The sequence below is a fragment of the Ursus maritimus genome, unplaced genomic scaffold (genome assembly GCF_017311325.1).
Source record: "Ursus maritimus isolate PB19 unplaced genomic scaffold, ASM1731132v1 scaffold_5, whole genome shotgun sequence".
In the NCBI taxonomy this organism is placed as follows: domain Eukaryota; kingdom Metazoa; phylum Chordata; class Mammalia; order Carnivora; family Ursidae; genus Ursus; species Ursus maritimus.
Window position 1 is genome coordinate 57,028,240 of NW_024426663.1, and position 13,482 is coordinate 57,041,721.

Consider the following 13,482-nt stretch of genomic DNA (forward strand, 5'->3'; position numbering starts at 1 on the left):
AGTTTGTACGGCCTCTCCCTTTTTGCCTTCTAGTAAAGATGTGAAGACAGTTAAATGTTCATCAGACCCTGAGTCATACAGAATCTGTTATATTTAGAAATTATTCTGAAATGATGAGTCACAGAGAAAATCACAGAGCAAACCTTCCAGGCTCCAGAAGAGCATGCAATTTATCACTCGACAGATGTTACTATTATGAGCACCTATCTGTGTAAAACATAAGGCCGCACACCCTTGGGGATACGAAGACAGTTGCTTCTTTCAAAGAGCTTAAAAACAGCGGGAGAGATAAGATGTAAACACAATAGTATAGCTCTTCACAACTCGACCCTTCAGCCATGATTGCCAAGTGAATGGGCCACAGAACCAGACCCAGAGGAGTCCAAGACATCTCAGGGGCTGAGGAACTTGGTAGGACTTGAAAGTGGAAAGTTGCGTCTCAAAGGCTGATTAGGAAGTGAATCACGGAGGAGCAGGATGAATACAGGCGGGTAGGCTACACAGGCCATATTTGGGAACAGCTCAGCTGGAGAAGAAGGCCCAAGAAGATAATCCAATAAGACACTGCTTCTGTTTCTCTTGCAGTCTCAGGCTAGGGCATAACCCTAAGTGGGGAGGCCAGAGTCCCTGCCCAGGTATGGAGAGTGGCCTCTCTGGCGCTGTGAGAGAGCAGAGGCAGTCATCTGGAGCCCACAGTGGGACTCTGGCCATGAGAGTGAAGTCAGACTGGAAACCCAGTGACCTCGTCAGCACCCTGTGGGCTCAGTGCTATGGGAGGACGCCTGGTGAGCACTGGCAAATCCTGTACTTAGCATTCGCCTCCAGGAGGGCCGGCCAAGACCCTTGGCCATTGCAACTGCACTCAGGGAAAGGCTCACCCACAGCTCTGGGAGGAGTCCGGCACCATTTGTTTAGGTCTCTGCACCCCAGAGACTAAAGCACAGGCTGTTCATGAGCCACTGTCTCCATGAGAAAATCATTCTGTCTCTGATCGAGACAGCTGCTAAGTCACAGGTATAGTGCTCAGAGTAACTCACCATTTGCATCACTCCACTTGGTCTATAAAATTGGGAGGACTGCTGATTTTGAGGTGGGAGAGACTTTTTTGTGTCCTGCTGTCCCTGGAAAACAGGAACAGAGAACAATGGAGCAAGCTACTCAACTGAAGAGATGATAACAAATCTTCATAGGAGGGAAGAGCCTTCAGAAGTAGCCATCCCCTCTCGCCACACAGCAGACTTGCAGGAGCTAGCTGCCTGGCGGGATACTTGGCTGTAGGAATAACTAAGAAGCACGCCAGGGTTGGTTAAGCCTGTGGGTGCTCAAGTGGAAGAGGAGGAAGGGGGCCTGGAATCGAGTGAGAGACATCTGTACAGGCATCCAAATGGATTCTTCCAGAAATGAGGAGGAGGTCTGAAAGACACTAAAGTAGTCAGAAAAAGAATTTTGCAGGTGGGACTGCAAAAAGGTGAGGACAGTGAGGCAGCGTGCTGAGGCAATGCATATGAAACAAAGAAGTAAAAATCCCCTCGACCGGAGCTCCCATACCTGTCTCCCTCGTTGGCTCATTTCCATCTATGCCTCCGTGGCTCCATCCATCCCAAACAGCATGAATGGAGTGGACGGGGGACTAGCGCAGAACTTCCAGTGCTCTGAAGAAGCGAGTCAGAGATCAAATGTCCCCCTCAGGAGGACACAGCCCACTGAGACAGAGTGAAAGGAGACACCCAGAACTCTGGCTGGAAAACCACATGCACATCTCTGGGGCACATCTGAAATCTACAGGCTCACAGAGATGCCCTCCAGCTTGGCAGACAGAATGAGACAGTGACCTGACCCAGAAGAGATGCAGAAAATTTCCCCTGAGAGAGGCAAGATAAGGAAGTGGCTAAGAAGCTGACTCTAGAGTCAGACGTGAACAGTGATAGTACCGTCAGCTTTATAATGAGCATAATATCAGTTCCCACCTTATTGTGTTAAAAGGATTAAATGAGAAAATGTCCATAATGTGCTCAGCACAAGGCCCAATCCATATGAGTGTTCAATAAATGTCAGGTTTTTATTATTTATGACAGAGAACTAAGACAAGGAAGGACTAAAGTCCAAGCTAACCAGATCCAGAGCATTCCAGAGGGAGCTTAGTGGAATACAAAAACCTCAGGCTTTGGAGTCAGAAAGACCCAAGTTGGAAGCAATTTCTAGCTGTGGGAATGTGGGCAGCTTGAGGTGACTCAGTCTCAGCTCCCTCACCTGCAAGATGGGGAGGAAAGCACATCTTCATTTGTGTATGAGGATGTATAGACATCCATTTTCTTGGAGAAGTTATTGTGAATATTATAGGTAACATAACTAAAATTCCTTCATGTAGCAGGTCCTCAATGATTACTAGCAGAAACACTCAAGCTGTGACTTCAAAAATTTTTACTTTGTCTAGTGCCCACGCTGAGAGGCTCCTTGAAAGAGGTATAATTTTTTGGATTCCCCATCCGGAGTCCCAAGCCCCACACCTATCTTTTCTCACCCCCAGCACCATCGACCCAGAACTATCATGGATTATCCTCCTTGGTGGCCACGTGGGAGAAGCATGGCTGAATAGATAGGTTCAGTGAGCATGGTGACAATGTTGGTTCCATACCAGAATGCTCCACTGATTTAAAACTTCATAAAACAATGGCAATTTCTGCTTTTTTAAAAATTGTAATCAAGCATACTAAATTCTTCAGGAATTTTTAACTCTAAAAACACCATGGCTACTCAATCCTCTGGTGATGGCATAAACTCAGCAAGGAGAAGAATCAAGAGAACCATTCAGACATCCCTGGGGGGGGAGCAGAAGTGGTGGTAAGAACAGCACCAGCAGTAATACCTTTACTATTAAGCACCAGGCCATGTTCAGAGCACCCAACACACTTTTTCCACCTCTCCTGGATCAAACTAGGAGCCGTGAAGTGGCTTGCCCAGGGTCACACAGCTAGGAAATGGCAGACTGGGGTTTGACCTGTATGGGCCAGCCTCAAAGCCTGTGCGTGCAACCGCTCTACTAACTGCTGGCGCAGAGAAGAGCAACGTGAAGGTCATCAATGGAGACAAAGCAGTTAGCCGTGCCAAGGCTGTAGGGCTCTCGCGATCAAGTCTCACGGAGAAAGCCCACCAACCACACCCACTGGTGGGATGATCATTCAGTGTTCGCCCATAAGGGAGGGCCTCCTCCAGACTCGGCAGGGTGTGTTACTCCAAGTCCCCATTCCACCTCCAGAGTCACAGGGCTTAGAGCTCCAGGCGGACAAGGACTGCAAGCTCTCTCTGTACTTCTAGAGCTGGCCACAGTGCCCGGTGAGAGGGAGCACTGAGGACACGCGGGCAAAGTGAATGAATGAACGAACAGATGACCCACCAACAAACTAAACCAGTCAATGACTGACGACACTTCCATTTCTCTTCCCTCCTCAACTTCCCAGACTTGAGAGCTTTCCCAAGACAGAACGGGAAGGAAAAACCTTAGCACCACTGAACGCAATCCCACGAGATGCTCCAAACAGGAAATGGCACCACAGAATTATTCTAATTCCAATCGATGGTCCACACTAAGAAAAGCCACTTGGTTACTGCAGCTTGAGACAGTGTCTGTCTCCCTTTGCCAACGGAGAGAGTTCCCAGGGAAAACAGGTTTCCATAAGCAAATAGTGGTGTTGGGTTAAGTGGAAAATCTTGACCACAGTCACATCGGCCATCGCTGGGCCCTTTGATGGTTTAGCTGTATAAAAGAAAGTCATTCTATCTATAAACACTGGATTTTATAAATTTTGTTCCAGCTAAGTTATTCTTCAGCTTATCAAATCATGCATTACCACATCTCATCATTCTGGAAATGAGACTTAGTGTCCGAGGAAAAAAATGTGTGCTTAAAGGATATGGAAATCACAGAGTCTCAAAGCCTCTGAGCTCAAACATAGTCCTCTTTTCCTCCATGAGAAAGAAGAGTGCCAAATGCAGGACTGAAAAGCTTTTAAGGTGGTGTAGGGGAGGGGCACTGAGGAGGAAGGAGAAGGGTGTGAGGACCGACACGGCTCCTCACTGACGGAGCGCTCCGTAACCAGTAGGCGGGCATCAGGGTGCAGAATACACTTGATAGTGACCCCGCCTACCCAGCAGAGACCGGCCCATTTTGAGTTAACTGCACAGACAAATCAAGCTGCACCTTCAGGGGAGGATGGGGCAGGAGGGACTGACTAGAGAGGGAGTGGCCTCACCCACATCGTGAGACGACATGGCCCTTTCCAGAGACGCCAACACTTCAAGAATCTGCCTGCTCACACTAGGTAGAGACAAGAATAAAGACAGGAGGGTGAGGGAGAGCTGCAGAGAGTAGGAGGGAGGAAGAGCGAAACAGAGGAAGAGGGACAAAGAAAATGGGCAAGGAAAGCAGAGTCATGTGCTTACTCTGATGTACTGCATACTAATAAAGTACTTACTATTTGCCATGTACTGTTCTGAGCACTTCACACCTAATCCTCATGATTAGCTTCACTTCTAGAAGAGGGAAGCTAAGCATGGAGAGAGTCAATGACTTGAGAGCGTACGGCCAGGAAGTGACAGGGCCAGGACCTGAACCCAGGAAGCTACGCACCAGTCCATGCCCTTATCCACCCCCCATCAGGAAAGTCTTCGACACTGTTGTGATGGGAGGATCTGGCCCAAAGGCATTAGCAACCTGTGAGACAGCCCTAAAAACAGTTAGTTAAGCAATGTCTGTTATCTCTTCAGCAACTATGTATTCTTAGAATGTCAGCTATTTCCCTATGAATGAATATAAAGCAGGGAAACAGTGGAGGGAGCAGCCCATGGATCAAATAAAAGCAGAGTAACAGCCAAGACTGAGCTACCATGCCCAGGAGTTCCCATGTGCCAGCATCATATTCTCACTGTGTCACCAGGGACGAGGAGCAACAAGGCACTTAAAGGGTGAGATGTTAACAGAAAAGCAGCTTCGGGTGTAATGTGATCCTAACCATGAGCGCTGGTCAAACGAGCCACTAGGATAACTGGCATGAGATGGACTCAAAAACCGGCTGCCACACAAGTCCTTGGTTCCTCCCGACTCTCAGGTCCTGTTTTCCTGCCAATCTCCTTGTCCAACGTAGAGGGCCTGGCTCTGAGCTCCCGCTTATCTCTGCAACTTTACTCCTCTCAGCTTCCCCCTCCTGCCCCAGTTCTCTGCACGGTCCATCAGGTGGCTGGATTTCCTGTCTGTGAAGAGGCTGCTTGGCTTCCCGTAAGCCCACCGTAACAGATTCGCAGCTCCAGGCCGTCAGGAACTCCCCGCTATGAAGAGTGGGAATCACACTGCTGGGAAAACTGAGGTGTTGTCATCAGCTCTTCCTGTGAAGTGTACCACATGTGCACAATGGTTTGGGGTGAGAATGGCCTGGGCAAAGCCCCCAGTGTCATCCACCCTTTTGTGAGCTAGATGCCAAAGAGAGCAAACCCAAGACAACACTGATTTTCTTTGTTCCCATTCTATTCTAGCTGTGGGCTTTTCTTCTGTCTGTTCCTTTCTGACCCTACTTCTGAAAATCCTTCCCCTGCCCACCTCCCCACCCCCACCTCACCCTGCAGGAATTCTTCCTGTCTTTGTTCCCTAGCTGAGTGTCCTTTTGGTTTGATTGTTGTGTCCTGGTGGCATGCTCATGTTACTCTCATCTTCCTGGGATCACAGATGATATCTCTCTGTGCTTCAAAAGCACAGTGGAAAAATTCCTTTGCTACACACTGAATTTCAAAAGCCTACCACAAGCATAGAAAAGTGCCCATATAAAGATAAATAATCTGGGCGTCAGCTATTAGCTGCCGTCAGCTTTCTGGGAGCCATAAATTATAAAGTCTGCCCACAGATTAATATCATGTTTGGAGCTAGGTTGCTTTATTATGGGGGAAGAAATGCAGCTATAAAAATTAGCACATGTCTAATCAAAAGAAGACAGAGTCTCCAGAGAGCCCCTTTGTTTTAGTTGTGACCACTGTCTTCCCCTGAGGCAGGCGAGGGAGATTGGGCATGGTCCCCACTGTGCTCCGTCTCAACATTTCCTCCCCTCCAGCTCTGCTGCTCAATGTGTTGTGCTGACTTATCTGCGGGAGGCAGCAGACAAAGCTCGGATGGACTCTCTCCCGGGGTACAGAGAGACCAACGGAGGGGAGCAGCACTGGAGTCCTTCCAGAGCAGCTACAGTGCAGGGAGAGCCATAGGGAGAGCCAAGTGGTCTTCCGCGATTTCATGAGCACACATCCCACCTGCTAATCAGACTGTGAGTTTCCTCAGAGAAGATCCATTTCAGCACCCAGAGAAGGCAGGCCGTTGGAAAACAAAACTGACTGTCCCCCATGCCCACCCACCACCCCTCTGAGGGACCTCAGCTCCCAGAAAGCTGACCATTACTAAAACACCCACATGAGCTTCTGTTGCTTGCTCCACTTTGCTGTGAGCCAGGAACGGCATAGAAAAGCCTCTCACCTGCTGGCCTGGGGATTTCTACCCCAGGTTGTGGAGAATCCACTGCTCTTATCCTCAGAGGGAAAGATCACAGTGGTTGCTATGGGCCCAATAATGCTACCACAAAAGCCTCATTTTCATGAACGTTTGAGGAATAGTATTACCGGGGGCTGCCGCGTGGCCAAATAAACCTTTGACAGTGTCTTCACACGTTGCCTGGCTGCTGCCTTGAGTTCCCAGAAACTGGAACCCAGAACATGCTGCCATTTGCATTGAGAAGGTTTTAAAACATTTATACTATTCTTATAATGAAAAGGAAATGTTTTTACATTTCCTCATAATCACTGCACATATCCCCTTAATGCCAACAAGGCAAATGGATGAAAATTGGCATATTATGCTCCAGAGTAATCAGATGAAAAGTCAGACCCTTTGAAGACTGCCCAGGCTGTCTGCTCCAGGAGATGGATGCAGGGCTATCCTGAATAGGGCCAAAGAGCAGGGCTACCAAAAGCATTCAACAGTTTCCTCTTATCACAGGAGGGAAATAAACTAAGGAGTAAAATTTTCTTACATGTCAACTTCATTCCCATAAAGACTATTGCCTCTTACCCACTTCCACTGACAAGGACTCAAATTCATCTAAACAAATGGCCAAATGGCACCAAATATTTGCAGAAAAGGGCTGTTTGGCTGCAGCAGCTCAAGCCAACTTGAAGACTCCATATATGAATAAGAGCTTGTCTCATGTACCACGTGGGCGGAGTGGAGCCGGGCCCAAGAGAGGGCACACACTGTCTAAGCCTCTTTCTACACTTTTTCATTCTTCTTTCTTTTTAACTGGCTCATTTTGCCACTTAGTTCACACAGCGGAAGATGGTTGCCCACCTCTCTCAAGATCACTTGTTAACTCCCAGTAAATAAAGAAACAGCCTCTCTCAGTCTCAAAAGCCCAGGTGATAAAACAGGATAGGCCAGTTTAAGTCAGGGTTCCACGCTAGACCAACAAGCTATATCCAGAATGGGTGAGGTCACACAATACCGAAGGGCCTAAGAGGTCTGTCTTGTAACCCGGGCATTAGGGCAGGGCAGTTTGAAGAGAGGGAGAGAGCAATGAGAAGCTGCTGCACGAGGGCCACCACGTGTCAGGCTCTGGCAGGTCACGAGAGGTTCTGTGCATCCAAGCCATCACCACTAAAGCCCAGTGGGGAAATACTCAGTTTTAAGGTGTCCTCCAGAAACACTGTAAGCACTTTCCTTAGCCAGTGAAAGAAAAGAGAGCAGAACGCTTCTAAAAACTCATTTAATCCTACAAGACAATAGGCTGTTTGCAAATGAGATACCGAAGCTCACAGTAGTTGGGTAAGCGGCCCAAGGTCACCTGGCTAGAAAACAGAGGAGCAAATTTCAAACCCAAGTGGGACTCCAAAACCCCATTCATGCTCCATTCATGACTCGTGCTGCCTCGCAAATGAACTCTGCCCAAGATAAGCGCCAAGCCCTGAAGCAGCTGGTCCTGTGAGGCCACTGACCTCAGCACCATGACACCCAGCGTCCTCAGGTGGGAAGGGCCTGCGGGGACCTGCCCGCTGCTCTGCCCTAACGCCCCGGCCATGCCCCAGGTAAACACCTCTGCCCCTAGCTACTCGTAGGCCGTATACTGTTCAAGTGCTACCGATGCCATTTTCCTGTTTGCGTTTTGTTTTTATTTTTGTTTTGTTTTTACAGTTCGTTGCTCATCCTAACTGTCAGCAGCAATTGCTTACCATGTGGTATGAAAATCTCTCAGGCTTACGTCAACAGTCTATCGCTGTGAAATTCCTGGCTGTCTTTGGAGTCTCCCTAGGCCTCCCTTTTCTCGCCATAGCCTATTGGATTGCTCCGTGCAGCAAGGTACAGACTGCTTAAGGTGCATGTCATCTGCAGTGATTTCTTCTTTCTCCTTAGCATGACCTAGAGGCCGCTGGCTCTAAGCAACAGCTGAGAGTTTCCCGTGTTTAAAGAAAAGAGCCTTGAGATACTTAGCAAAAGTAGAAAACCACACAGACCTGGCTTTTCTCCATCATTTTTTTAAAACAGAGAGGAGATAATATGGGACATTTAAAACACGTGAGGCGTAATCTGACCAATAATGGAAGAGAGAGGGAAGACAGGCAATGTCCTAGACACGTCCTCTACACTCACAGTAATAACTAAATAATGGTCACAGGAATAGGCAACATTTATTGAGTACTTTCTTTTGGCTAAGCCCTTTTCATGGAAGATCTCATTTCACTCCCTCAATTACACTATGACGCATATACTTTATGCAGTAGGTTCAGAGAAGAGAAATAACTAATAGGCTGAGAGTCGAATGCAGCTCATGCTGGGCTCTGCAGCCCCATCGCCACATCGTCCCAGTTTCCCCGGCTTCCTTGATTAGGCTCTGGCCCACACGGGCAGCTAACTGGGTCACAAAAAGGAAAGAGAAGGAGAGCTGCAAAGGTGCAGAGCTGGGTTCTTCTCTCACAGGGAAGGGGAGTGTCTGGTGGCGGCTGCTAACAGAGGGAATGGAACTTCCCCCACCTCCCGCTCCACCACCCCTACAGCCCAGCCATCTGATCCAGCCACAGAAAGCCAGGTACTCACTCCAGCTTCAGGTAAGAGTTAGCAACTATAGGACCAAATCATGGAGAAACGATTCCACAGGGAATCTGATCAGCTAATGTGGTGAACAAAAAATGGAACCTCTTGTCAACTCCAGTAACAGGGAACTCATGCCAGGATGATGGGCCCAAGACTTGAGGGCTGCTGCTGAGGCCACCTAACTAGACAGGCAAGGAGCTCACTGCCTTCGAGTAAGTCACGTGCTATAGAGACAGGTCAGGATTCGGACTCCGTCTTCTGTGAAATGGTATTAGAAAGTCCTCAAACTGAATATCTGTGGTGTTCAACCTTACATCTACTGAAGATTTTGTTTCTTTGATGCTCTACCATGCCATGGATTTCTAAATCAGAATTCCCCAAATGTTACTCGTGCAAATGAAGGCCATTTTTTCTGTCTTCCATTATGAGCTGGAAAAAGTACAGTGAGTAAAACAAACCTAATCAGATTTAAAGCTAGGTTAGACTAAGCCACTGGTTTAGGCTGAGGTTTTCACACTGGAAGTACCTAGTCTGCCCTGCAGGTTAGACCCCTGCCTTCATCCAGAGCCTCAATGGACAGGGACACTCACCTCCATATTCTTGGACCCTAAACTACTGTCGGGACAGTCATTAAAATAATAGCCACTTGGTAGAGAAAACACTGACAATCCTCACTTCTGCTTTTAAAACCAAATGTGACAGCCAGCAGAAAACTGGGACTAGCCAATACCAGCAAATTGATTTGCCTCTGCCTGCCTGGCCACCTGGGGAAATCTTCAAGAAGAAATAATATTCCCAAATTTTTTAGATTTTCAGTAGGTCTAAGAATCATCATCTTGGCCAATATCATGCAGATGTGATGCCCCCCCCAAAAAAGTACGCAAGGGAAGGGGAGGGAGTTCTGGACATTCTTGGGGTTCAGTAAATCCAGGAGACTGATGCCACCATGAAACATAAGGGTCACATGAGAGTAGTCTTGTAGAACATTCTGGAAGAAATGACTGCAGGAAAATTTAGCCCAACGGCCGAGACTTCCTCTCTGTTCAGATACATGTCTGATTGACATTTAGTGTTTGTGGAGCTTCCAGTAAGACTAAAAAAAGAGCACTACAGATAAACACAAGCTGGCCATTAAGCCACTTGTGCCTTCTGGGCACTTTCGGGGCCGCAAATCTGAATTCCGCACATTGAAGGGTATGTCCACGTCAGAGTGACAAGTCAGTCTGAGGCATGAAATCATTCTTGGTGGCACTGCTCATTCTGAGGAAAGATTCCCTCCTTAAGGAAGGGAACTTTAATTGTCAAAGTTGCTCTGAAGCAGCCAAAAGACAGATAAAACAGTCAAGATATTTTTAGTCTTTCCTTTCACCACTACAAAGAAATCTTTTCAAGTTTGGCAAAGACATTATATTACAGGGGATTATAGAGGGTCACATCTTCCATGTGAAGAAACCAGCCCTCTCCAAAGGCTCCTGACGTCCAGACACAAGGTCCCCCAAGGACAGCGGCACAGTAGGGAAATCTGTTAATGCTAGCATCCCTCCTGCCAAGGGGTCACTTTATACCTGTCTAATAAATCTATGAAAAAGCCAGTATCATTCCAGCAACTTCCTATTCTAACCACATTATGACACCTGCCTCAAGAAATGAGAACTTGATATTCTTTTCTAAATGCATTCATAAAATGTCACTGCCAAACCTCATCAACCAGCTAATGTCCATCAATGTCTAACAAATGGTGAAGTTTCTGTTTCCAACTTAATGGTCCATTTATTGAATAGTTGCTGTCCTAATTTAGGGACCACTAGGGACACTGAAATTACCTGATTGGCCTGCCAAAATGACCTCATCATTTCTTTCCCATTGAATCCCCACAGCTGTCAATTCTACTTTTATTTAAGTTTCTGAGGGTCCCTAAGAAAGACAGCTAAATAAGGAGAGTATAAGGTCAAGGATGTCAACGGAAGTTCAGCTTACTAATAGGGTGGTTGAAGAGGGTAACGACATCACAGATGTGTACATAAGATAACAACGGCCGGCCTGGCTGGATCTTAGAGAACATAAAGAGAACAGTGATATTTTTCTAACATTTCTCATCTTAGTCACCAACATGGTTGAGGTCATGCAGCCCACTGGGAGGTTGGTGAGTTCTGACCTCACAGCTGCTCTCAGGTAGATCTTTGCCCACAGAGCTCTTCATCCTCTCAAGAAGGGTTCTGATGCCAAAGGCCCTTTATGGCTCAATGCCTGTTTTGCATCCTTTGTTATTCCATTCTGATTCATAATTTAGGTTACTTGCCCATTAAAATCTGAGAGCTGAAACAGTTAACAGTCGTCCTCACGGGCTCAAACAGGGTCTCTAGAGCAGGTGGGTCGAGGAGGAAGTCAGCATGGTGAAGTGCTGAGGAAAAACACAAGTTCTAATTGTAAAGGTATGAGAGGTGAAACTCATGTCCTCCATGCCTGTTAACTTTGATGGTTCAATTATCCTTAAAACTCAGTCCCAGGACTCAAGCAAGGAGGCCTGTAAACAACTCCAGCCTCCTACCTGATACCTTTGCAGGGTCCAAGCCCTCAGTCCACATACTGCCACGTAACTCTTTTTTTTTTTAAAGATTTTATTTATTTATACGACAGAGAGAGAGACAGCCAGCGAGAGAGGGAACACAAGCAGGGGAAGTGGGAGAGGAAGAAGCAGGCTCATAGCGGAGGAGCCTGACGTGGGGCTCGATCCCAGAATGCTGGGATCACGCCCTGAGCCGAAGGCAGACGCTTAACCGCTGTGCCACCCAGGCGCCCATGCCACGTAACTCTTAAATGGAGAATGCCAAAGTGTTATCTACCACGCCCCACCCGTAGCCCCGTGCCGAACAAAACACCTCGTGAGGGGGTACAGTAACTCCGCAGCTTTGAAGATCCCTGCTTTGCCTTGTCAAAGTTGAAGTGGTTTGAAACAAGGGTCCTCACACCATGTGGTCCAGGGCCAACCAGGAGAGGATGATGCCTCCAAAGGCCTCTGTGTCCCCTCATCTGCCTCTACCAGAGAGCACTAGATTAAAGAACATCATGCTGTAATTTTTGAAGCATTGTCAGGAAGGGGAAATCGTGCCAGGAATTAGAGCATATTTTGCTCTTATGTTACAAAAGCGTCTGCCCTCAAATCCAAAAGGAGAGTCCATCACCTGTCACCCTGCTGGGACAGGAGTTAAGAGTACCAGAAGGCTGCTCACTTCCATACTGAGCCCAGTCTGAGCCCTGTGACATTCTCTCCCCAACTCTCCATCGATTTCCTAGCACAGGTTACGGCCTGCATCTCTCTCCACTAGAAAATCAGCAACTCTGAAAGGAAGGACCAACTCTGACGGCTTATTTATTCTATCCCCTCCAGTGCCCAGGATCATGTCGCACACAGACAGTACCCCAAAGGGCTCGTGGCATAAATGCATTAGGACTCTGTGTAGCTCCCGCCTTCTGAAGCCTTGCCTGTAAGCTTTAAAAGAGCCAGCTGGGTTTCTTTCAAGTTTCCCCTTAGGAGAATTGCCCGAGGCTCTCTGGCGCCACATAGTAAGCGCTTCCTGTGAGCCAGGAGCTGCTCGATTTTGTGCATATTATTCGTTTCTTATATCAACCCTACGTGGCAAGTTATATTTTATCCCCATTTTACAGATGAAGAAACTAAGACACAAAGGGATTAAGTAAATGCCGCAAACTATGGAGCTGTGATTTACACCTAAGATCTCTGGCTCAAGAGACCTGACCTTAACCACAGCACACACACACCCTCACCCTTCTACCCTTTCCAATACGTCAGCAGCATCATAACCTTCAACGGTAAACGTAAACATCTTAACTGCTGACTACTTCACTTTGCAATGGACTTGGTTCAGAAAGTTAGAGGTGGCAGGACTTTTCTAGAAGGGAGGAGTCAAAACCACGATTGACAAACAATATTCTTTCCTCTTCTTTCCTGAGAAAGCCTACCTTCAAGCCTATCACTCAGCACCTCTTCAGCCCACAGACAAAGGGTGGGTTCACATGGCCATGTGAGAACTCCCAGCTTAGAGACACCCAGTGAACATCCTCCTACCCCACCCAGAAAAGGAAGCCTCCTGAGCCCTGAGTTAGACATTTTGAATGAGAATTCTACAGGGAGCATAGGGAGAAACCTGCCCCTAATTTAACCAGGATCTCTAACATCCGAGAATCATTCGGACCTTGAGGATGTGCGTGTTTCTTCTTGGAGCACTTGATCCAAAGTTTGCCTCCATTCCGTTTTCCAACTTCTACACTGAGCCCTTCCTCAAGGCCACTGGCACCTGGTGGTGAGTGAGGGTGCCATTTGGTGACACGAGACTGTAGGGAGATGATGG

The 13,482-nt window shown here is 47.5% G+C and overlaps 1 protein-coding gene across 1 annotated transcript in view; it reads left to right on the top strand.

Annotated features, from left to right (window-relative positions):
* TRPC7 (transient receptor potential cation channel subfamily C member 7) overlaps window positions 1-13,482 on the top strand; it is a 139,573-nt gene that overhangs the window by 76,610 nt on the left and 49,481 nt on the right. The window contains exon 3 of the mRNA XM_008691582.2: window positions 8,216-8,380. Within this exon, the coding sequence (XP_008689804.1) occupies window positions 8,216-8,380 (165 nt within the window). The remainder of the gene's footprint in view (window positions 1-8,215; window positions 8,381-13,482) is intronic.